Below are 24,947 nucleotides of genomic sequence, written 5' to 3' on the forward strand. Positions count from 1 at the left end.
CGCAAGCAGGTCTCCCCAGGACTACTGTTCTTTTATCCACTTTCAAATTCCTCGTTCCCCCTCCCTGCCTTGAATACACACCTCTCCCATTCCACATACCAGTTTGTAATCCCAACTGCTAATCTCAACACTGAGAAAACCACAACTGTGAAGTAAAAGGCACTGGCATTCCCCACTCAGAACTACAAAACAAAAACCTGGATTTACTACCTTTCTTCTTTCATACTTGCTGCTTGGATTACTGCTTGAACTAACTTCTCATAGCCATTCAACAAATACTCTAGAGCAAACAAAATATACTGAACCCATAAACCACTGCTGGCAGGTTCCACACCCTTCACACCCAACAGTGCAGAAGGAGGACTATTTTCTATTTGGTTAACATTGTTTATGTTGATGACTAACCCTCATCTCCATCAGGCATTTATATGTTTGGAAACAGGAGTCATTTGATTTATGATCAGCTTGAAGCCGGAAATTTCAGTGTTTTCTTACAATAGCAATTTACACATCCCCTCAGGTTCTTACATATACTTTTGAAGCAGTGGTCCAATCCATACAAATGTATCACTTTACTTTCTTAACCCCATCCATGCAGATGGCCTGCCAAAAGAAATCAGAAGTTCACACCTTTGCAATTTTCCCCACCTGACGTCGCACTGAGGGCTGAGCCCAGCAAGCACTACCATGCAAGGCTGATGCCCACTTCATGTCAGTTTAAGGAAGACAGGGCCACAGTTGCAAACAGCACCGCATTAGAACTTTGTCAAAAAAGAGGAGGCAGGTTGCCTTCTGAGAACAGCATATATTCACCTGACACCATGACCTTTAAAAAGGCAAGGATCAGAAACTCAAGTGATGGTGCTTTATGCATCTGCGCAATAGCTGTTCCAAAAAACCTACAAAATCTTGGAGGGGGAGAAAGGTTGACAAAGCACACTGAAAATTCTCCCATTCTGGTAAGCCAGTAGCTGAACAAAAGATTTTAAATTTTGAAATTTCCTCTTCTGGTGGAAGAAAGGAGAGTGTGGAGAAATTCAAAATGGCCAGTTTTCTTCAACCTGACCTTTTAAGGCAATTCAGTTTTCAACCTCTGTAAAAGACATAGAAAACACAGCCAAGAGATTACTGTATAAGGCAGCACTTGCTTACTAAGAAAGCTTGCATACGCAAGGGCTTAGGTAAGAGATGTTTTCCCAAGAGAGGTCCTACTTCACGATCACAATTCCAGAAAGCATCAATCTTGCTGGTGTAAAAGCATGCAAATTATGAGTGAACAAGATGAAAAAAAAAAAAACAAAACCTTAACAACCTGCTGTAAGACCACCACAAAACGGCCAGAAAGGATAGTCATAGGTTTCTTTACATTTTTTGATCATTCATGAAATGAGGTCAGCTATGTTGGAACAGTAAAGACTCTAAAGTCATAGCAGAAAGAATGGGCAACTTTCAAAACGGTCCACATTTCTGTTGGAATATTTTGGACTCAAACCATCTTCAAAGTCTTCTCAATAGTTCCTTTTTCCTTATTCACAGCAGCGCCAGCAAAAAAATTAACAATGATTTAGGATAAGAGAATACATAAAGCTTAAAAAGTAGCTGAGGTAAGCAGGAGGAGACTTGGAAACCCATGTAGAAATCGAGGATGTTCTCACTCATTCAAGAAACTCAAATTCAGGCATTCCAGCTCTTTCTATCATTGCTTCTGTCAGCCAAACTGTGAATAAACATGAAGAAAAGATAATTAATCATAGTCCTTGGTACTGAATCGTCCAAAATAAGCAGTGGCCCTAAGAATCTGAAGCCCCAGTGTTTCTTGTGGCACATGAAATTCCATGTAGGGGAAACATCGGAGAATAAGAACCAGCCTTGCTTCCAACACTGCCCATTTGTGAATTCTTTCCTATTAATAGAGTGAAGCACTGCAAAGCAGCTTGACCTACTAGAATAGACTGTGGTTAAAGGCAGGCACTGGGCTTTGAGCTCAAAATTTCTCTTTTCCAAAAAGGACAGGAGGATTCCTGTGTTGATCTGATGAAGGAGGCAGCCTCCACAGGGGAAGGGGAACAAGCAGGGAACAAAGATTCTCACCGACACAGATTCTTCCCAGGTCTTTAGATGGCTTCCAGTTAGCATTTCTCAAACTTCAGCTAGATCAGTAAAGCCTAAGGAGGAAAAGCCCTTCTGATTTCATACACACACACTTGCATAACTCCATCACATACTGAATTCAAAGTTATAAGAGAATCCTCAGAATGATAATTTTCTCTCAGTTTGCAGAAATAATTTTGTTTAACAGCGTTAACTCCAGTGAACAGTTATGCCAATACCTCTGTAGTTTAGAAAAAACTAAAATTTATTGCCAAAACCTATAATAGATTATTTAAATTAAAATATCACTATATAATAATATTTAGAAGCTCAGAAGAAATCCTTGGGGAAGGGGAGGGAATTTGATGTTCAGAGCATGTTATAAAGGTGCCACCTGCAAGTCAAACCTCTTTACAACACATGAAATTTGAGGAACAAAACAGGAAATACCACCATTAAATAAAAATACTTCCAACCATTTCAAAATTTAGCACTTACTTATTCCAGAAACCCAGAGCCATGCTCAAAGTAAACACAGGAGACAGGACTGTTTTCCACTCTTGGTTCTATCATGCATTTACTGTGAAACTAGAGGAAAACTGCTTTTTGATCTACCTGTCTACCTTACAAAGACAATTCAATGCTCTCATTTCCTATGCAGCTACATATGAGGCAGCTATTTCTATTCAACCAAAAGTCAGTCTACTTCTCTAGGAAGCAAAGGCTTCTTCTGCCAAGACATCTGTTTCTCTACCATAATGATCAATGAGAAAAAAGCACAGCCCTGGGAACAGTAACTGTTAATTAGTAGCTATTGAGGATCAGTCATGGTGGGAAGAGGAACAGAAAGTGACTGAGTGTCCTGCAAAACAGTACCTTAACTTATTTTTTTAATTTTTCAGAATTAGACTGACCGAACTAAATAACCCTTTCCAAACAGATATCAAAGGACCTGGCCATTAGGCTATTTTATATATATATATAGGCATTTGGGCATTTTATATTATTAAGCCTCTCAAATTCTTTCATCAATGAAAGCCTGAGCAAGTAAAAGTTTCAAAAGACTTCATGAGTTTTTGCTTTTTTTGTAGCTTGATAAAGTTGTAGAGAAACAGAAAGAAACTCACAGACGAATGCTGGAGCAACTTCTAATGGTAGAAAAATCACACAGACAGACACTGTATGAACTGGAAGAAGAGAAGAGAAAGCACAGCAAATACATGGAAAAAAGCGATGAGTTTACAAACTTACTGGAACAAGAACATGAAAGGTAAGGTTATCTCTTGCCATAGTACTAAGAAATACCTACAATTTAATGTTATGTCTAAGGATCTGTCCACCTTCTTATTCTGCATCCACTAAAAATCAGAAATATTCGCAGAGTTGTATTTTGAGAGTTCAGCTGTGAAAACATGACTAATTATTCCTAAATAACAGTAGTGTCTACATCTCCATCAGCAAGTGAGGTAAGTCAAACTATTAGTAGATTCATCTGCACTGTGGCAGAATGACAGGTATGTTACACTAAAGAGAATACAGGGAGATACGCAAATGTGTAAAGTTACAACCAACACGAAGCAGGTGAATCTTTCAGCATGTTTAAGGTGCTCAGTATACATTATTGTATGTAAGTAACAGAATAAAAAAAAAATCAGGCATGCAGCCTTTGATGGCAGAAGAAAAAAAAATGAGGAAAAGTAGAAGGTGTTTGGACAGGCCGTAGAAATACAGAGAGAGGAAGCAAAAGCAGAGGATAATTTACAGAAAGCTTTGGAAATAAGAATGCCATAAAGCTCTCAGATCAGTATTGGCATAAAAATCCATAAATCCAACTTTATTTTTAAGTATAATCTCAAAGCACTGCAGCTTGTTTAAGCACAGTGTGAGGGTTTCACTACCAATTCTCAGAAGGATTAAGAAGAATTTAATGTCATTTACTGTCTTTAAAAAAAAAAAATCTACTTTAAACTGTGGCTTCTCTGAATCTGCAGTAAAACTGGACACATCCTAATGAAAAGGGGGAAAAAAAAAAAATTATCGAAGAACATTTCCTATTCCCTGGATAGCTACTCCAGAAGATAGGATAATATTGTCTCTGTTTCCTTTCGCTGAGGAACAGCTTCCAGATGGAAATGTTCGGGTGTGAGAACGTCAAGCCCATTCTAAACTCACATTATGCACAGATAATTCTTCCTCTGCTTTGCCTGCGTAACATCATGTTCCACGTATTTTGGCAGTGCTCACCCTTTGCACTACACCTCTCTCCTGCAGGTCTATCAAAGATAGCACATATGCTTCCCACCAAGTACACAGCCATATTTATGGATTGCAATTAAAGCAGCCGGGCAAAAAACCACAACCTTTTCTTCTCAGAGAAACATATACATATGCAGGCAAGCACAGGCACACTCAGAAAAGCACATACAAAGCACCTCCACAAGGCATAAAACCGCCTCTTTTCTGTAAGAACTGTTTTTGTGAAGCATCACGTCAGGAACCAAAACCTGAGATGAATGGAAGTTTTTGTCTCTACTGTCTTTTTCTCAAAAACTATGAGACACTCATCTCTTAGAGACAGAGCTAAACAACTACAGTTGGTAAAAGTGGCAAAGTGTTACATCAGACAGGTGCTCACAGAGCATGAAAAGCTGCACTGAAGGAAAGACTAAGCAGAGTCCTTTCATTTTTTTCTTGTGAAAACAGGGTAGACATGGGATTAAAATTCTCTTCCCTGCCCCTCCCCCATATTCTCCCCAAGACTATAAAATATTTACCACTATTATCTGTAACATTTTCTCTAGCTGCCTGGAAAATGGGGGGGGAGGGGGGGAGAAATACTGAGGTGCCTAATGAAACCTTAGAGGATGTAATAATAGATTTCAGATTAAGTCTCAATTTTTGTATTTTCTTTGGAGGATGTACTTTATGTGGAAAACCTTAAGGGGGTGTGATGTCACATGTTGAGCTGATTCCAAAATGTTTGCCAAGTAACGTTGCCATCAAGACCTCCATGCAATTGCCTGCCATAACAAAAAAAAAGCAACCACCAACCAAAACACCAAAAAAAAAAAACCCACAAAAAAAAACCCAAAACAAGAAACCCCACAAGCAAAAAAACTGCTCAGCAAGTTAAGGCACATCTCTTTCTCCATTAGCCTGCCTGACCTGACATTCAGAACATACACCCATATGCAGCAAAGTGACCTTTTCTTCCACTTTGAAAACCTTAGTCCAATTCAAATCTTTCTAGGATGTGAATTTTGCATTTTGATTAAGAACAGATAGAACTCCATTAAATGTTTCTTATATAAAGCAGTAACAAATGAATTTTTGCTTCCCTCCCAATTAAATTTAAAAAAATAATTCAGAAAAGCATTAAATATTCATCAATGAACTTTCTTCATTTTTCAGTCAGAAGCAATATTCTCTGCTAATCTAAGTATGTATATAACATTCCTAACGGTATTTCAGATTCAAAGCAAAATCCTGAATTTCAATTCGTAAAAAAAGTGTTTTGCTTTTATCAAAGAGCAAAGCTACACAGTATATGCTAAAGATATCCTTGAAGAGTATAGAATGCACGCAAGCCAAACAAGGTAAATGAATAACATGATTATGTGGTCAAAATGAAAAAAACTGTAGATGTTATGGGAACAGTGATGCTGAAGCACTGAAAACTGCTCTTGACAACAAGAAAAAGGAAACTATCAGTCAGATCCAACTCTTAAGTAGGTCTCTGAATATATTTTCAAATAAGGAGGAGGGTAAGCATTTCCTCTTTCTTATGTATGTGCTCAGGAAGTATAGAACTGAAGAATTCTTAAATGAAAAGTTCAGTGATGAACTAATTTATCAGATGATCACGTTTTGACAAAAACTAGGCAAGCCTGCATCTCTAGGGCCTTTCTGCCGCCTTACTCCTTCCATACATGACACTCCTCATTAAAAGAGTTAAAATGCATGTTTGGACCATGCAAAATATTAGTGGTCTTCACCGAACTCAGTAGAAACCCTTCACCTTAATCATTCGAGAACCCCTTTGACTTCATACCAAGGCGACAAGACTCAGTTCGGCCTCAGCAATTGTACATTGTCAGATTTGGGAGTTTACGCTTATGACAGGATTAGTGACAGCTTTCTAGAACTGGACTAGCATTTAGCATTAACCCTTTAGGTATTTTAAGAGATTTACTTGTTCCCAGCCCAAACTAATCCTCCACAATCTTTTTTAAGATTAAGTCTCTCTAGTTAAGAAAGATTGGTCTTCCAAACTGAAAAGAGTCTCAGCACTTAGCAACAGACATTTACCAGTAAAAGAATGATAAAATCACGCTACTATCATTACATTTATTCATCTTCAGTCATATGTACCTTTAAAGCATGGAGCCACTGACAAACCCCTATCAGAAAAGGAACAGTTTTGTGCAGAAAAGGAGGCTGATGGGCAACAACCAGATAGGTCTCTCCTGCACTTCAGCAGGAATTGTCCTCTGTATGTGTGCAGATCAGACAGGAACACAAAGACAAACTACATGTGCACGGTAGTGTACTAGACCAAATCTACTAGAGCCTAGAAGGGAGAATTTTATTGTATTGCTGGAGCCTAAAGAAACAGCAGCACTCAAACTCACAGGAACACTAAAAAACTCCAGAAGCTAGATAGAGAGACTACTAGGTGCACCTGGAGAACCACAGCATGAAAATCATTGAGCTTGTTTTGAAGCTCTTGCATTTCATGGGGTTGGGGGATGGAGGGCGTGATTAAGGACTAGGAAGAATACTTTAGATGCAAATGCAGATGCCACTGTATCTTCCCTAAGGATGTATCTACTTGTCCAAATATATTTATCCACATTCCATATTTTTGCAGTACAGTTAAATAATAAAAGCTGCAATTTTAGAAAACGTTTTACAAAGCTACAATATGAAACTAAAAGGTTTTCCAGATATGCATGTTCCCAGTTTGAAAATACATGCCATATGCATCCAAGTATTTATGTGTTTACATGTTACTCTCCACTCCACACAAAAAAAAACGAAATGAAAGTAAAATAGTAAAATGATTGGCACTAAGCCCTTTTCCTCTGCAAATCTCAAGAAGATTTAAATATTACATAAACACAGTCATTCCCCTTTTTCTGAATACTGAAAGGAAATGAAGGTATGAGTGGAAGAAACCAGTCACAGGTGCCTTGGGGTACAAGGGTTAAACTGGAGGAAAGGAAGAAATCTCCCCATGTATAGATGTGTCCCATCTTCAAACTTTCTATATACTGTATAGACTCTCAAATACACAAAGGGCAAAGCTTTATTATGAACATACACCCATTAAATAAGTGAATGTTGATCAACAGGACAGGAAAAACCAGCAGTTTGCTCACAATGTAACAGATTTTTTAAAGGCAGTTATGATAAATGTTGCTCACAGGAATTCAAATATTAGCACAAGACTTTGCAGGTATAGCAGCAATTAATAGGATCTTTAGTTTAGTTTAAACCTACTAAGATGAAGGGTGTTTTTCTACAGAGAGGAGAGCCATCATAAGGTTTTGCTTTAGCTCTGAATTCACACTCACAAAGGTCATATAGAGAGCATAGTCCAAAGAAGAAAACACAATCGTTTACATATAAGATAATCCTAACATTTCCTAAAAGGAAACTTACTCCTTGTGGTCTAAGCAAGTGAAAAAACCTAAGCCAGCCAATCAAACTCTATACCACTGTATCAGACATTTCTTCTTAAAACATCAAATAAAGGACATTTTCAGTGTTAAGATAAAAGTCATTATTATACCTATCTGAAGAATCAGCATTCACTCCGCATAGAAAATGGAACCTAACCTGCAGAATTCTCACAACTGTAGTCTTTCTCATCTAACAAAACATAAAAACACTGTGGTTGCTGCTCCAACTGCTGCCCCCCCTCAAGGTCAGGCAGTTAATATGAGGTCCTGTTTAGTGATACAGGCTAGAAGGGATCTCTAGAGGTGTCCAGTACAACCTGCTGAGTGCAGGGCTAACTTCACAGTCAGATCAGGTTGCTCCGACCCTTTCCAGCTGACTATTGAAGATCTCCAAGTGATTTTGTTGGCTGCCTGGGCTCCTGACGCAGTCTTTGCCATCCTCACCAGGAGACCCTTTCCCTCAGTTTCACTGTAGACATCATTCTGGTCTGGCTTCTGCCCCATGTTCAACTGAAACTGCTCTCATTAAAGGCTCAGTAACTTCTCTTCTGGCAGACCTCTGAACCTAATCCATCTTCTCTGTCTCTGATCTTTCGGCTGCCTCGGACACAAATGAGTTTTAAGTACTTCCTTGCCAACTTACCCACACAGTTTCTGTGACTCCATCTAGATTCATTTCTCTAAGTGTCTCCACAGTGTAATCTGAGTTGGAAACTTCTCATTGTCCACTTCTACTCTGTCCGTAGGACCCCACAGGTCATCTTCTTTCAGTCTTCTCTTTATGCATTCACTCTCTGTGCTTCTCCTCACAGAAACTCAAAGCCAGCCATCACCTCTATGCTGATGACTCAAGTCTACTCCAATCACCACCACAACAACAAATTTCACCATTTGTGAGCAACCTGCCACAGTTGCCCACTCCATGACACTAGAAGGGGACTCAGTCTTTTATCCCCCTGCCCTTGGCTTCATTCTTAAGATTCTCTAATACTTCAGTTCTTAAAACTGGGGTAACAAAGTCATACTGCTTATCACTCAGCCTGTCATACCTAGATACATTTTATACCTGAGCTCAAAAAGTCTTCTTCATAGCACCTCCGAGAAAATAAAAAGTAAAATTAAACCAAACCAACCAACCACCACCCCCAAAAAAACCCCAAAACAAAACACCAAACCCACACAAATAAACCAAACATCTTTCTGTCCAAATACAATTATTTTCCAGACCCTCACTTCAAAAATACTTTTTTATCATTTCCACATTACCTATTTCACCTCTCTATGTCTCTTCACTGGATGCACTCTCATTACTGCATTAAGGCTGTGTATTTCCTATTACCTTTACAGTACACTCTTACTCTCTGATGCAATGTTATTACATGGGCTAAACATCACACTAAAAATGTACCAAAATTAAATCATATTATGTTATAATACTGCTCAGGTATTGAGTAGGTAAGAAACATGATGTCATAAAACTGAGCACTCTAGGTTAAGTGGCTTTTGGTTTTTTTTTTGTTTGTTTGTTTTTTGTTTTTTAAGTGTCAGATGAAAGTAATTGCTACACATAGTAGGTCAAGTGAGAAATGCTTGAAAACTGGGACAGGGCATCCAGGGGAGAAGGAACTATCTCAGCTAAAAGGTGAAGTGTGTTAGTATGACTGTCAGCATAACATTGATGTACTTTAATTCTGACACGTTCACACGTTGGAATAACAACATATTGCATGCCCAGCTCTGAAAAATTCAATATTCTGTAAGAGTGGGTAAAATTAATATTTGCTGTTTTTCTTAATGAAGCCAATTAAATATTATAAGAATCAGGATCTTATCTCTATAGAGAGCTACAGTAAAAATAAACACTGTCGACTTATTTATTCTACATGTGTTACCAGCAGTTTTTAATTTCATACACACTGAACTATTGTTGTAGATTGCATTGTACTCAAATGCAATCATTTCCTTTTAGCTTTCTGGCAATGAGTTATATATATTACATATGCCTGAGACTATGTCTTGCAAGTTGTGAAATGGATGCCAGATCTCTGTACATTTGACCTTTTTCATGGGTATCTAGTGTTCTGTAGGTGAATAAGTGAGACCCGCCACAAGCAAAACATCAGCATTCTTATTCTACATTACACCCCAATGGGACAGTCCTACTAATAACACCACTGATGCGCGAAGACAGACTCAAGGAAGTGATGTACACAGATTAATTACCTCATGCTCATACATGAAAAACTATGTACCACTGTGCTACATAACTTTCAACAGATGTTGTGAAATCAAACCCTCGTCAAAATTCAAGGATTCAAAGTTTTCTACAACAGTTTCTCTGCATGACAGAAGGTTATAATACTTTATCTTAAAGCAAATAAATTAATGAAATCCAGGTTAACAAAGGGATTAAAAAACCCAAAACTGTTAAATAAGGTATCATTATGTTTATTCAAAACAAAGATTAAGACTAAATACAGATGGAAACAGGGCTTTCAACTCAGTGTTAACACAACTGCGAAGTTCTCTGGATCTGTGGTGCAATTCTAAATTATTCCACTTACTGTAATCAGCAAGCAGATCCAAGATCCAGGTGATAACCATTTCTCATGCAACTCCACTTACATTGGTGGAATGACAGAGAGAAGTGAGGCTCTTTTTTTTTTTTTTTTTTTTTTTTTTTTAATTCTGAGCACATAAGAAGTCTGTTCACTGTTTCACATGCACTGTCACAATTACCAACCAATACTATCATTGCGTACTTTGAGGCCAGGGAGGACACAATGGAAAACCTTAGTCTAACAATGTTCTCCTACTCTGCTACCCTGTCTCCCCTCATGAGTGGGGATTAAATTCTTCTGAATGGGGTGATCATGGAAAATCACCCTGGTGGTAGCTGTGGTCAGCACTTTTAACCGTAGTGTCAGAGCTCAAAGGGAAAGATGATCTTTTAAGATGGCAAGTCTCAGAATATTTATGGCTCTTGTAAATCAACACCAACTCCATATACTCTGTTTGGAACCTAACTATTGACCAGCACGGACGATGAAGCACCGGCCAAATATGCTCATGGTGAGGCGCTGCCCTCAGTAATGGGGCACTTGCTCTAGTCACCAATTTACATTTCCAAATAAGACTGAGTGCACTGCTCCATGTGCAGCACAGCATAACTAGTCTAATCATAAGCAACAATAGAAGCGGATGACTGCACCAAGACCTGTGACCAAAAAAAGACACGGTGCACTTCTGATTCATTGCAGGGTGGGGCTGTGAGAGAGGGAGGAATTGGCACAGGATTTTGTAACTAGAGTTTGAAAAGAAAACACACAACATCAGACAGAAAAAACGCTATAAATCGTTCCCTGAGATAGAAAGTTTTGACACTATCATAATTTTCCAGAACAAATCATTGCTATGGGAAAAGTTGTACCCCTGTTCAAACGTGGAGGAGGAGAAATCTCAATGAAGTTAAGATCTTTCTCGTGGCAGAAAATTTGAAGCGACTTATATGTGCTATAATTAATTTCATATCCTAAGAACAGGCAAGAGAAAAATGGCCATGAGAACAGAGAGTGCAGGTCACACATTGGTTATCGAGACCTGAAGTCTAAATTCATAACCAAGTTTCCCATGGCATACTATGAGCTTCAACGCATTTATGCCCAGCTCAAAATCTCTGAGCATTATAAACAAATGTGAAAGAAGCATCTCACTTGCACTTTACATGTTATGCTAGCCTCCTTCCTCCTTATAACCTGGAAAAACACCTGAACAAAACCATATATCCCTGTGGAAAAGGAAATAAAACCTAGCAGAAGTGGAGACTGTGCACCCTCCTCTCCCTTTAATTTGATTTGCATGCCAGGAATTTTAGGGTTATCAGAAAATTCTTAGCACTGCAAACTTTATTCTGACGTATAAATTTATGACTACTAAGATGACTTTTAAGAATGTTCAGATCCTACGATTTGCATTTAAGTCATCAGGAAATCGGGACATCACTTATTCAGATGGTAGACAAGATTTCACATGTTTTTCATTTGAAAATTTTAGCTTACATCCAACTGGGGAACTGAGAAGCAAGACACACTCCCTGAAATCCTAAAATTCTCCCTTTTTTTCAATAGTCTTGCCAGCTAAACTCTGGATGTCTTTGCAGTCTTTCAGACAGGAGAATGAGTCAGTCTGTCCCTAACTGGCCTTCTAAAAAGAAAATTGAGAAGTTTGATGACATATTTGGATAAGCACACTCACTGGATAAAGTTAATTAACTTTTTATACCTCTTTAAGTTTGCTATAAACCTTCAAAATCCTTATAGACTAGATTTAAGTATAGCAAATAAAACCTATAGATTATAAATAAACTTAATGAGAACCGCTATATTAAAACTCAAAGGACCTTGTAAACATGTTCATCAAAGCTTCACCATTGTAATACAGCACCACATCCATAAATCCATGTCATTAATTGCTAGTTATCCACAACTCTTATTGAAATATCAGCCCTATATAGATCATCTTTGGTTCAGAACGCAGTTTTCTCATGGTCTATGAACACAATGTAACAGCCAACACTGTAGCTCTGACCGAAGGAACAATGAGTAAACCCAGAGTTTATACAGTTCAACTCTCCTGAAAAGACAGTGAAGACATATTGTTATCATCTGTATGCGCTTCAGGTCTCCCTGAGTGTAATATTTGGCCTAGAAATAAAAGATGGTTGAAATATACAGTATTGAACCTATAGAATGGCACAAATATTGAGCTGATTTAGCTTCCTAAGCCTTCAGTTTACCAAAGGCTGAGGAGATCTGAAATACCTTTTTGGAAAGCATCAGTTCTTGCAATAGCAAACGTCCAAACATCACAGTGTGTAACTCTATAGAGCTTTATTAAAAGAATGTACCTTACAGACTCAAGATCCTGACCTCTATGAATTCCCATTTTCTTTAGCTCTGTATTAACTTCAGGTGCAAAGAAAGAAAAGAAGGGATTCCAATGCAAAGAAAGAAAAGACGACATTCCAAACAACAGCGCTTTTACTAGTTTCATAAAGTAAAACATTTATTTTACATTAATTATATAGCAGGCTGTTTTCCATACATGTTCATAAGCATTATAAAATTTTAAGATTAGTCTGGTCTAAATTTCTTGTCTGTAACCAATCTTGAAATTAAGCTAATTTCATATCATTTCAGATTTCACTGCCAGCATTTCATTAGAGTGTGTAGTTTAATGCTTACATTTCTAAAGAGCTGAGTCTCAAAACAACACACACAATCTTGCCCTTGGGTATTCTGATCACCAAATGCAAAGATAGTTTTGTGATACCCAGGAGGCATCCAGAGCATTTCTTGGAGAAAACTGAGAGGGAGTCATTTACGATAAAAATAACAACATGTAAAGGAATTTGCAAAGTGCTTGGAGACAAAATTAGCTTTTTAGCCACCTGATTATAAGACTGTCTCCATGGCTACATCTTTGAAATGATCCTAGTACCAAAGCACAGGTTCAGCTAGCAAAGTAGCATTTCAGTAAGTAGTTGAGAAAATGATGCAGGAAGAAAGGGCTCAATTTTATTAGACTGTGGAAAGACTTTTGGAATGGGATGCACAAACTCTTCCTAAAATAAAACAGAAATAGGCTGCTGGTATTTAAGTTTAAAATGAAGATGAAAACTGTTTAAAATTAGCAGAAAGTTGGCAGGTGCAAAGGCATGCACAGTTCAGGATGACACGTCAATTAGGGATGCAATCATTAAAACTCTGTATTCTTGGAAATAAAGCATTAAAGTAGTTAATGAAGTTTGACAGGAAATAGCAAAGCTCTGTCTAACCAAACAGCATTTCAACCAAGCAAAGTTTAAAAAAAAAAAAAAAGATAAAGACAACAAACAAAGAACAAGGGCACAAGGGTTCCTATACAACTGTAAGTCCAAGAATCCAATGTAAAATCTAGACTGTCTAGTTTTAAATGTGGACATGGATAGAATGCGCTTCTCAAAGTGTGTGAGAAGAAAATATTCAAAGTAATATGATTATACTATTGATAAAGTATCTAAATCAGAATAAGAAAACTCATTATGCTGATGTAGGCGCTGTACAGCTACAACAAAATAAGGAAAGCACAAAAGTAGAGAGAGTGAAATAATATAAATATTTAACTCTGTAAAAGCGTATCCAGACTTCCTGTGAGATGAAGCTCATATATAAAGAGATAATTATATAAATGCTAGACTACTGACCATCAATGCAAAATAATGACACCACATAGTGATGAGAGAGAGCTAGAAAGGGCAGAAATAAGGGGAATCTGCAGTTATTTCTACATGCTGGATAAATGTCACACTAGACTATAACAAAGAATAGCTATTTAAATACTCTTAACTTTTTGTAAAGCACCTAATCATAAATTTCAGTAGGGGGAGCAAGTTACAGGTTTCATTCCTTCTAGAACCACGAACAAGTCCACAGTGTAAATATTGAAAAGCCATAGATGAGAAAGTTCTCAAATTCAACCTGTTTGAGGTAAAAGGGAAGGAAACAAAAAACAACTATCATATCTAGCTTTAAGTGGGATAAATACATAACACTAATGGAAACAGAACACCTAAAAGAGTAAACCTCTTGAAGGCACCACAGAAACAATTTAACAACACTGACAAAGCAGATTCCATACAAATGTGTATCAGCAAATCAAAAGCAACTAAAATACTCTCCCCAAAGTCAACCAAACCATTTAACAACTTATTAAAATAAATTAAGTATAAAGACATCTCAAAAGGGAAAATATGTGCAAACAAAGATAATACACAAGAAATATAAATGCTAGTATGTTAAAATCCATCCATCAAAAGTGGGAAGTCTGCATCCTACTCAAAGTGGAGAATACGCAATTGCTCTGGACATCCTTCTCCTCCGAACACTGACGCATAAAATTAATTTGGTTCATTCGCCACAACCTTAGTTCTTTCTCATTTGTATTTTTCCCTAACTGACATCGGATTCCACTGCGTGGGAAGTCAAAGAGGTTTCACATTAGACTCTCTTTATGCAGAAAGACTCTGTGAAGCGATCTGAAGTAGAACTGGTAATAGAAAAAGCTTTATACCAAATCCGTACAACACAAAGCAACAAGCTTACTAGCACCTTACCAGGACTGGATGGTATTTAATCTTCTAAAAAAATTGCAGGAGAAACTGATGAACTATTAGCTGGTGGCTAATTCCCCCCCTTAAAAAAAAAAAAAACAAAAAACAAAACAAAAAAAAAAAAACACAGAAATGAGAAGCAGCACTAGTTCTTAACAAGAGATTCTAGGAATAACTCAAGCAAACTCAAGACCAATTCATTTGATTCAGCACCTAATTAGAAGAAACTATAGTAGAGAACTGACAGACATCAGGCAAACACGAAATACTCCATCCAGTTGAGATGAAAGTGGAATTATATGCCAAGTCTGCTCTCCTTCCCCATCTGTCCTTAAATTGAGTAACGCTTTGCCCTTCTATCCTCCCATTAATCCCGGTATCTGAGCTGAAGCAAGAATAACTGAGCTCACTGCAGTTCATTTACCCCTTTCCCAACATGCATATGTTTTTCATGCACTTTAACATGCATAAAAACAAAACTCAAGGGTCTGACTAGTTACTTACAATTGTTTGAAATAGATGTTTACAAAGGCCAATTTTTAATTGAGTTTCTTATGGCTGTGTGCTTATCCATCATCATCCCATTTTCTCATCCCTCAGCTAATTTCAAATGAAATGCAAGAAAGAAGCAATGACCTCTAAATCATGAAATGCCTGCAGGGTTATTGCAGATGGACATCTTTTAGTGTCCAGGACGTTAAACAAGAATCCAGTTCGACCCTGGTAAAAGTACATTGCAGAAAAACTTTGTGTTCATCCTAACAGGGGGGAAAGCCTAGTAGCTTGTACATTATTGGATACTTAAAAAATCCAGCCACAAAACAAACTTCCATAATTCATTTTGGTTTACTATACAAACAGCTTTTTTTTCCACAGCAAATAATGCTGTTTTTACAAACCCTATGGAAATAGCTGCCTATCCTTATTGCACCTAAATGAAGTAAAATCAGAATCTTGGTTTGCTAATGCAAAAGTTGAATATTTGCATAGTTGTAGAATGTCACAATGTTCAATTTTTCCCTCTTTTCTTTCTAAAAAAAAAATCAAAGAATGAGATTATAGGAACCCATGCAAAAGTCTCCTGAAAATATCTATAATGAAATATTTAGTCACATTTTCAAGAAATAAGTACTAGCATGTGGGATCATGGTTTCAAAAGAGCTCAGGCGTGCAGCCTTCACCCTTACAGAACTTCCCAATGCATTCGGGCATGCAGCAGTTCGTAACAATAATGGGGAGAGGAATGAAGATGTCGAGCTCACTGGAACAGTTAGGCTTTTAAAAATTATTCCCAAGAAAGCAGAGCTCTCCTACCTCCAAGAAGAAAGGGAGAGGCCGTTTGTTTTTAAGAGAAAAATACTAAAAATACCTTCAATTACATTTATCTTAAAAAGAGCTTGAGAGAACTTATCACAAGTCCTCTTCAGTTGAATCTGAAAAAAGATGGAATACGGCAAAATGTGTATGATGAATGTTTACTACACTGAAATATCTTCAAGAATTAGGACACAGGAGTACTTGGATCGCAATAGAAGATGACACTGGGACTATAAATGCAGAATAAAAACATCCTGAACCATGTGAACACCATACCACTTTCTCGTAGCATCCAGACCTCCACCTCAATTAAGAAACTTCTCCTCACGTTATCTTGTTTGTTCAGCTGTTGTAATTACAGCAGGAAAGGGAAAAGCTGATGATATTCTGTATAACACTGAATAAGTCATTACACTTCCTTATTTAACACAAACACCTCACTTTCCTCAATCGTAAAATGGAAGGACAACACAACACCCTAAGTTAATACTGGTGCCAAGTCTTATTCTCTGCCATTGCATTCAGGACCAACACTTAAGACAAGAGAGTATACAACTATGCACTACAGTTCATACAGTATACACTAAACAGACATTCCTATGAAAGCACTGTGCACTGGTTTCTGTTTTTTTTTTTTTTTTAAAAATAAGTTTATTCTATTTGATCTATCTGTCCTCAGATACTTCAGTCCTTAGTATTAAAATTGTTCAGTTTCATTTCCTTCTTGGTTCTCGTCATCAGCTCTATAAAGAGTACTTATTTTTGCAGTCATTGTGGCCAAAGATATCACAGTATACTAGAGATTGGAAGGGACCTCAAAAGATCAACTAGTCCAATCCCCCTGTCGGAGCAGGAACACCTAGATGAGGTTGCACAGGAAGGCGTCCAGGCGAGTTTTGAATGTCTCCAGAGAAGGAGACTCCACAACCTCCCTGGGCAGCCTGTTTCAGTGCTCTGTCACCTCACTGAGAAGAAGTTTCTTCTCAAATTTAAGTGGAACCTCTTGTGTTCCAGCTTGAATCCATTACCCCTTGTCCTATATATTTTTGGTTACAGCCCAAAAAGAATCCTAACCTTCACTTTTCTCTTTAGATAATGTTTCTACTTCTCCATTCTTATATGAGATATCCAGACTGTCTTATAATAGGTATATTATATCACATTTTAGTAAGCTTCTTAACATGGAGCAAATTTTGCCCTCCTAGCACTCATGTTCCCCTCTCTGCTCTCAACTGTAGCTGTAAATTATGTTCAGAAACAAAATGTAAACTTTGTTCCATGTTTGACATTAAAGGCGTGATTCAGCTTATAGATGCAGACACCTAAAGTAAGTGACTTTGTTCGCATGCCTCTGTTGTGAGGCAGGCACCAAAGCGCCCAGCACTGGTCCATGGAAATGCACTCGTGACAGCTCCACTCAACTGACCGAAGGTAGGTGTCTTCACATGGACTAAAATCCCACTCCAAAAGCGGTAACTTGTAGATAACTCGGCTATGGTCACTACTCCTTTCTGTAACGTCTCTTTGAAGAGGCAATTTGAAAGACAAATCTTTACTGGGCTGTTTACTGCATTTATAACCAAATCATTTACAGTTTCTCGTACCCCTCCCTCATGTGCTGGTATTGAGTGCTGACTCTGACCCAGCTTAACCGTTTCACATCTATCACATCTGCCCATTCAGATTTCCTACCATTCTACTTCAGTTTACACATTTCCATTCTTAAGGAGGAACAAATATCTTATTTTGGAAGAAAACAAATTCAGCAAATGGACACCCTCTCGCCTCCCCACCCCCAAAAAAACCAACAAAGAGCAAAATCCCAGAAAATCTAGAAATTCCAGATTCTACAGAAGCCCACTAACCTCCATTTTGCACTCTGAGCTTGGAGCAAATGGAATGCAAAAAGCAGATATGCAATGTATGGTGGAAGTTGTGTCAATTCTCACTTGGCAGTAAAGATAAAATGGTTAGGAATCTGGTGCGAAACCAACATGGTTAAAAATAAGAAATGTGAGAAAGAAAAAAAAGTTATTAGATTAATGCTGTCTTTTCTCATTATTCAAGTTGGGACATCCCTATTTATCAGCAAAGGAAATATATGATGACATTTTCATGGGAAGCGGAAAAAAGTACAATCGCTATTTGATTTCTAACTGTTTGGCTAAGTTTAGAGTTACTTTAAGAACCTGAGGTTTGTTTGAATGTTTACTTTATAAAACTCAGAGTTGAGAAGCTAGCAGAATAAACTGCATTATCACCGTCAGTGTAAATTACAGGTTTTGTTTGCCATAGCCCTCTGCAAGGAGAAGCTGGCCAAGAGCCAAACAAAAGTGAATAATTTAAAACAATCAGTTACATTCTGAGACATTTTGTTTAGCATTTAACAAGCTCTCCAGGGATGGAGAAATTACTTGAGCATATTGTCTTGACATGAGCTAAAATGGTCCTCCCTCGTCACCACATTTTTGGGAATTTCACACTAATGCACTAGATGAACATAGGTCCGTATATATACATACACATGCATATATACATGCTCATACTTTTGCACATATGTATATTGGGATACATTTTATTTGACAGTTTTGCACATCCAGTTCTTTATTGCATTCCATCTTGGAAGTGAAATGTCCATATGCAGTAAAGTTTCTATACACATACATTCACTTGTCTGTCTGCTGTCTCTGCAGGATTTCTTCTTTTATATAGTAAGAGAGGACACAATCAAATGCATCATACACAATGCATCATGAATGGAGAATGAAGGCTGCTCAGGAACTGTTCTTTAGTTTATCTCACATTCCAGAGAAAGAGAGCCTCTATTAGCATATAAACATGGTAACTCCAAACTACAAGTATATAAAAAAGTTTTTGTTTCTTTCATTGATAATTAGATTATGACACTCACTTTTACCATAAGTTTCTGGGCCCAAGAATTTAGGGAATTCTGCTGAGCTATTAGATGTAAAACAAAGACATTGAAATTGTCAACAGTTGTTTCTGAGGATTCAGCAGCAAGCAGGAAAAAGAAGGGAAAATTATTATTTTGAGATCAAATGTATCTCCTCTTCGAAATCAAAATAAGACATTATCATAAAAAAAATTATTCTGCCCCTGCTTACCCTACAGTTTGGCTCCTATGCTTTTGTTAGGCAACCTATGTCAGTCATTCTCCAGAGTCCTGATACTATGCTAGAATAAGTGTCCTTACATAGCAGTATGTAGGCTCTGATTTCAACACATACCATTATGCAAGACCCCACCTGGAGTACTGTGTCCAGCTCTGGGGCCACCAACGTAAGAAGGACATGGACCTGTTGGAGCAAGTCCAGAGGAGGGCCACAAAAATGATCAGAGGGCTGGAGCACCTCTCCTATGAGGAGAGGCTGAAAGAGTTGGGGTTGTTCAGCCTGGAGAAGAGAAGGCTCCAGGGAGACCTTATAGCAGCCTTCCAGTACCTAAAGGGAGCCTACAGGAAAGATGGGGAGGGACTCTTTATCAGGGAGTGCAGAGGTAGGATGAGGGGTAATGACTTTAAAGGGATGGAGGGTAGATTTAGACTAGATATAAGGAAGAAATTTTTCACTATGAGGCACTGGAACAGTTGAGTTCTGAGAAGTTTTGGATGCCCCATCACTGGAAGTGTTCAAGGCCAGGCTGGATGGGGCTTTGAGCAACCTGGTCTAGCAGGAGGTGTCCTTGCCCATGGCAGGGGGGTTGGAACTAGATGATCTGTAAGGTCCCTTCCAACCTAAACCATTCTGTGATTTTTAAGTTTTATTTAGGACCAAAAGAGAGATTGGGCCATTTCATATAAATGCCTTTCAGAATATACCATGGCTGTCAACTGAATGTGGTTTCTTTAATTGTGCACCTTAAAAAATTCATGACACCACACAAGCTCTAAGGAGCGGACAATACTGATGCTTCTCAAAATATAGCGTTTCATTTGTTGTGCAGGAAAGGTGAACAGGCTGGAGGGTTCGCCAGAAGGCCCGATTTCTTACCGCGTAACTGTCCTCATCCTTTGAGACACATCATTCATGCTTGTCCCACTCTAAAGGTGTACGAACTTATGTCACACAGGCAACATCCAATTCTCTGAAATAGCATCTGCTCAGCTGCATCTCTACCCTTACCTGCCAGCTCAACAGAGGGCATGGCAGGCCTCATGGCCTTCAACTACAACTTCTGTTGATGGTCTGGAATAAGAGTCAGAGCCACCAAAGCTACCCTGTAGCCTCTAGCCAGCCTTTTCACAATCATTATCAATACCCTCCCTCTCCTGGGAAGGAGAGTTTTACTTAGTGCCTTACCAAAGTTGGGATCTTATCTAGAAGTCTACATCAGGACTAAAGGGAGACTGCATCTGTATACATATACGCGTACACAGACACACTTTCCTGCAGCCAGCTTATGTGTTACTGGTAGCATCACATCAGCAAGCTGTAAAGATATCAGCAAGATATAAAGAGTACTGAACCCAATTAGGGTATTTGCTAATACATGATGAAAGGTACTTCCCAGGTATCCAGTAACTTCTTCTAAATAACTGTAAATGCCTTTGAACCATACCTAGGAGAAAGCAGATTGTGAAAGGGAGTCGGGAAGGCTTAAGGTGAGAGTAAAGAAACAAACTAAAAACAGAACAACAGAAGGAAGTATTTGACTAAATTGGAGCAAAAGTGCCTAGCCTTCCTCTCAGATTAGACCAACAAAATCTACTATTAGGCTGTTCAAGGTCCAAATCCCCGTGTCTCCCCAACATCACATGAAAGGTTGCGCAGCTACATAATGACCAAAATGCTGCTGTTCCCTATAACGCACATGCCCTCCAACCTGACAGATGTTCATTTCATGGAGGAGGACAGCAGAGAAGGGGTTACCAGCAGGACAATTCATAAAGCTCACATTGGATTCCTTCCCTTAAGAAATGATAGTAAAAGAAAAAAAAGCCTGGTGAAGTGTTCTGGCAGGCCATGCCCAATCATAAATCAATCATAAATGTAGAAGTCCTGACCTGGTGACCATAATCTCAAAAGGTGAGTTTAGGTTTCAATTACTGTCATCTATTTATATTGTTGAAATATTTAATTCATTAGTCTACATGTAAGCTATTATTATACACTTAAAATTCTCCACGCTAATTAGCTAACATCCTAGGAGTTTGCATCTTTTAAAAACATACAAACAGTCTGCTTAAGAGGAAGTTGTATAAAATAGCATCAGAAGACATTCTAGACTATAAAAACCCCAAATATTTACATAGGGTCTCTACTCTGATCATGTTGCATCCTCCTCTTACAATATTTACAAAGTTCAAATTATCCTTGCAGTAAAGCCCCAAAAGCATTAGATTTGTTGTCTCTTTAGTTTATCCAGCGAGCTCTTCAGAGTATGCAATTCTTAAGCATCTCTAGAAAAATTTCAACATAAAAAAGAATCTACAACAGCAGCAGTAATCCAGGCTGGATAGGGAAGTAATCAATAAAACCGATCCCCAAGACCCAGAGAAGAACCCATCCTGGTAGAGCAAACCAACGCAGCCTGTATAAAATCCTGAAAAAACAACTCAAATGACACTGGACAAAAGGATTTTGAGAATTCTAAATTTTGATTCAAAATCTACCCCTGTTAGAAGCCTCAGCTGAGAGAGGATCCATCTTCTCAGCATTAGAAAAGGCAGGCTGAACCCAAACATGACTGGTTTCCAAACCAAAGTCAATTTATGAGACTGTCCTCAAAATAACTTGTACCCACTGCTGTATAACAGCACAGGTATGACATGCAGCAGGCAGGTTAGCACTGATTAATCATGCCACTGTTTTTAGAACCAGCAAAATTGTGAGCAGTCATCCTTACTATATGTTAGATCTTTAGACATCTTCCTGTGCCCTGTAGAAAGATGCATCAAGAGAACTAAGAACAAGGATTTGTTAAAAAGATAGGGAGAGATGCATGATGAGATTCTTCCATTTCAAATTCTGGGTGGAAAATTTACAGGGGTTTCAGATCCACAGGTCTGTAAGTGAAAGAAACAGCTACACTTCTGATCAATACTCCACGATTCTACTGCTGAGAAGTCAAAGGTAGAACAGAATCAAGAAGAGTTTATCCCAATGCCTAGGTGGCAAACCAAACAAATACAAGACAAATGCAGGAAAATATACTAATTTTGTCAATACCACCAGTTTAGTCTACAAATAAAGCTGTCTGCTGAAAATGGAGCATCAGATGGATCTTCATTCAGAGCATGGAAAATAACAAGTGCCTTCCCCTTCCCTACCATCCAACTCCTGCAACAAATACACAAACCAGCTCCTGAATTAGTTCTTGGCCAAAATTTTCTCAAAACTGACGTATTCTCAAATTTCAACATCAGCACCACGCCACTGATACTTGAAGAGATGATCTAGCTGAATTATCTATAAAGTAGGCAGAAATTGGGCATGCTTTCAGAAGCCAGAGCTACACATCTGCATGCAGCTTTTTTCAAAGCTCCAAAGACACGTTTTAAGCAGCCAAAAGCTCATAAAAAAGAGGAACTGTTTATAGGGCAACTAATTGCCAGGTCCTATGGTAAGAACAAGTTCCTAAAGCTCCGCTGATCTAGAGAAGGACATGTCTCTTTCTTAGGAAAAGGCAAGGCTCCTGGTGGCATAAAAGCAGACTTCAGCCTTCCGTTAGGGAGGGATGGCAGTAGCGGCTGGCTCTCATCCAGTATTCACTCTATGGGGACTGAAGTAACATGGAGCAGTAGAGTTACCGTTGGACACGAGAAAAGGAAGGGAGAAAAGGACGAGTTCACTTGTGCTGAAAAGGTTGCTAGCACCACACAAGAAACAACTGCCTGTGCACGTGCACTCCACGCCCCGCAGGCAGCCCACACACGTCTGTCTGAAATTTGCTGTTCTGCAGGAGGGTTGCCAGTCATGGCACACAGACATGCTGCAACTCTGCTGCTTCAAAAGGCTGTACAAACCACTTCAAGTTTCTCACACCATAAAAATGTCACACCTTGTGACTACAGTTTCATGGTGGTGAAATACAATGACATAAGAGCCATGCTTCGACAGAAGAGACATGGCAGAAGAGCTATTCTACCACCTGACAGAGGATATTAGTTGATATGTTTTAACCAACTCACTGAAGCAAAAAGCTCTACCTCAAACAGGGCAAGTCCTCATAGCATTTTATGTTGGTCTGATGTCCATTTCATGGAAAAACTCAAATTGGCTGAAGGGTTTATGATATGAAATGTAGTTATCTCCTCAGTGGTTACTCGCTCAGAAACTGAAATTCAAACAGAACAGCGGAAGGACCAAATTTCTTTAAATGTACTCTACAGAACTGCTTCATCATTAGGAGGTAGTGCCCCACAACAAGGATACGAGCCCTTGTCCCTTCTGAACTGCATCACTCTTGTCCACACATCATTATTTACAGGATTCTGTGCGCGTGGAAGTGATTCCACCAAAGTCAACTTACTAAAAAAACCTATGGGACAGCTAAATAAATTTTCATTTAAGTAAAATAAGACATACAGAAGCTACCAAATAGAGGGTATTTAATAATTTTCCTGAAACTTCTTTAAAAATGTCTCCTCTTTCCTCCAATACAAGTAGTACCTCATTAATTTTTGTTGTTTTTAATCAAAAAGGGGAAACAGTTTCCTCCCCACATATTTATAATAAGAAAAAAAAAACCACAACAACAAACAAACAACTCCACAGATTTCTACGAATTCCAGATGCATTTTCCTGGCTTTTTGCTAATATGGGTCACAAACAAAATAACATAAATAGGTTTCCTTTCAAAAAATTTGTTTTCATTCCTTTTGCTGACAGAATATGTGATGTCATTTACTCTAGTAACGAAACTAGCTCAGATTTCTCAAGTTTTCAGGGTGTTAGTTGTTAACACAGAGTACTAATTATGGAGGGTTTTTTTTTAAAAAAAATAAAGCGCTAGGCTGGCTTTTTATCTATTTTTAGAAGTTTAACACTGAATATATTCTGAATTTAAGTAATATTGGTAAAGCATCTGTCCTTCTCCCCAAAATAAGCAACATTTGCTGGCATAATGCCACCAACTTATAAATTAATATTTCTTTACAATCTCACATAGGACTTGCCATCTCAAAACTAAATCACTAGACCATAACAACCCAGAGCCAAAAGAGGTCAGAGAGAAGAGTGAACAAAATTAGAATGTCATTTAGTCAATTTTCCTTTTACATGCAAGGAGTAAGATGCCCTCAGAGCCCGGGCCATAACACGACCACTCAGTTGCTAAGTCACAGTTCTCCAAGGGCCCCACCACTCCTCAGAAAAGAAACCGTACTTCGGAAGGCAAACATGGTGGGAGACATTCTCCCAGGTTTTGATCAATCGTTTTTCAATAGAAAGAAAACAGACTGCTTTCCTCCTAAGCGTTTTTGAGAACATATTCTCTGGATTGAAGAGTTTTCAGCTGCAGGCCAAAATAAGTTCCTAAACACACATTTTGCATGTCAACAGAAGCCCTGTAGGACCAGGTTTGATTTTGACCTTCCCAACAACACTCTCACTTGAAATTGATTGTTTATCTCGGGGCACAAAATTAACTGAGGAACCAGAAAGAGCTACCCACGTTTTACCCACATCACAGTTTGAGAGACTGCATTTTGCTTACAATTGTGCACAGATGTGTGCATGGGGTAG

General features: G+C 38.4%; 2 protein-coding genes across 5 annotated transcripts in view; one reads left to right on the forward strand and one right to left on the reverse strand.

Moving 5' to 3' along the window:
- The window catches only part of CMSS1 (cms1 ribosomal small subunit homolog), a 245,818-nt gene that overhangs the window by 166,670 nt on the left and 54,201 nt on the right, over positions 1-24,947 (reverse strand). The gene's annotated exons all lie outside the window — the stretch shown is intronic.
- FILIP1L (filamin A interacting protein 1 like) overlaps positions 1-24,947 on the forward strand; it is a 149,570-nt gene that overhangs the window by 70,916 nt on the left and 53,707 nt on the right. For all 4 annotated transcript variants that reach the window (XM_082496615.1, XM_082496616.1, XM_082496617.1 and 1 more), the window contains one exon: positions 3,183-3,361. In XM_082496615.1, the coding sequence (XP_082352741.1) occupies positions 3,183-3,361 (179 nt within the window). The remainder of the gene's footprint in view (positions 1-3,182; positions 3,362-24,947) is intronic.

This window comes from Vanellus vanellus, assembly GCF_965231255.1.
Source record: "Vanellus vanellus genome assembly, chromosome: 1".
In the NCBI taxonomy this organism is placed as follows: Eukaryota; Metazoa; Chordata; class Aves; order Charadriiformes; family Charadriidae; genus Vanellus; species Vanellus vanellus.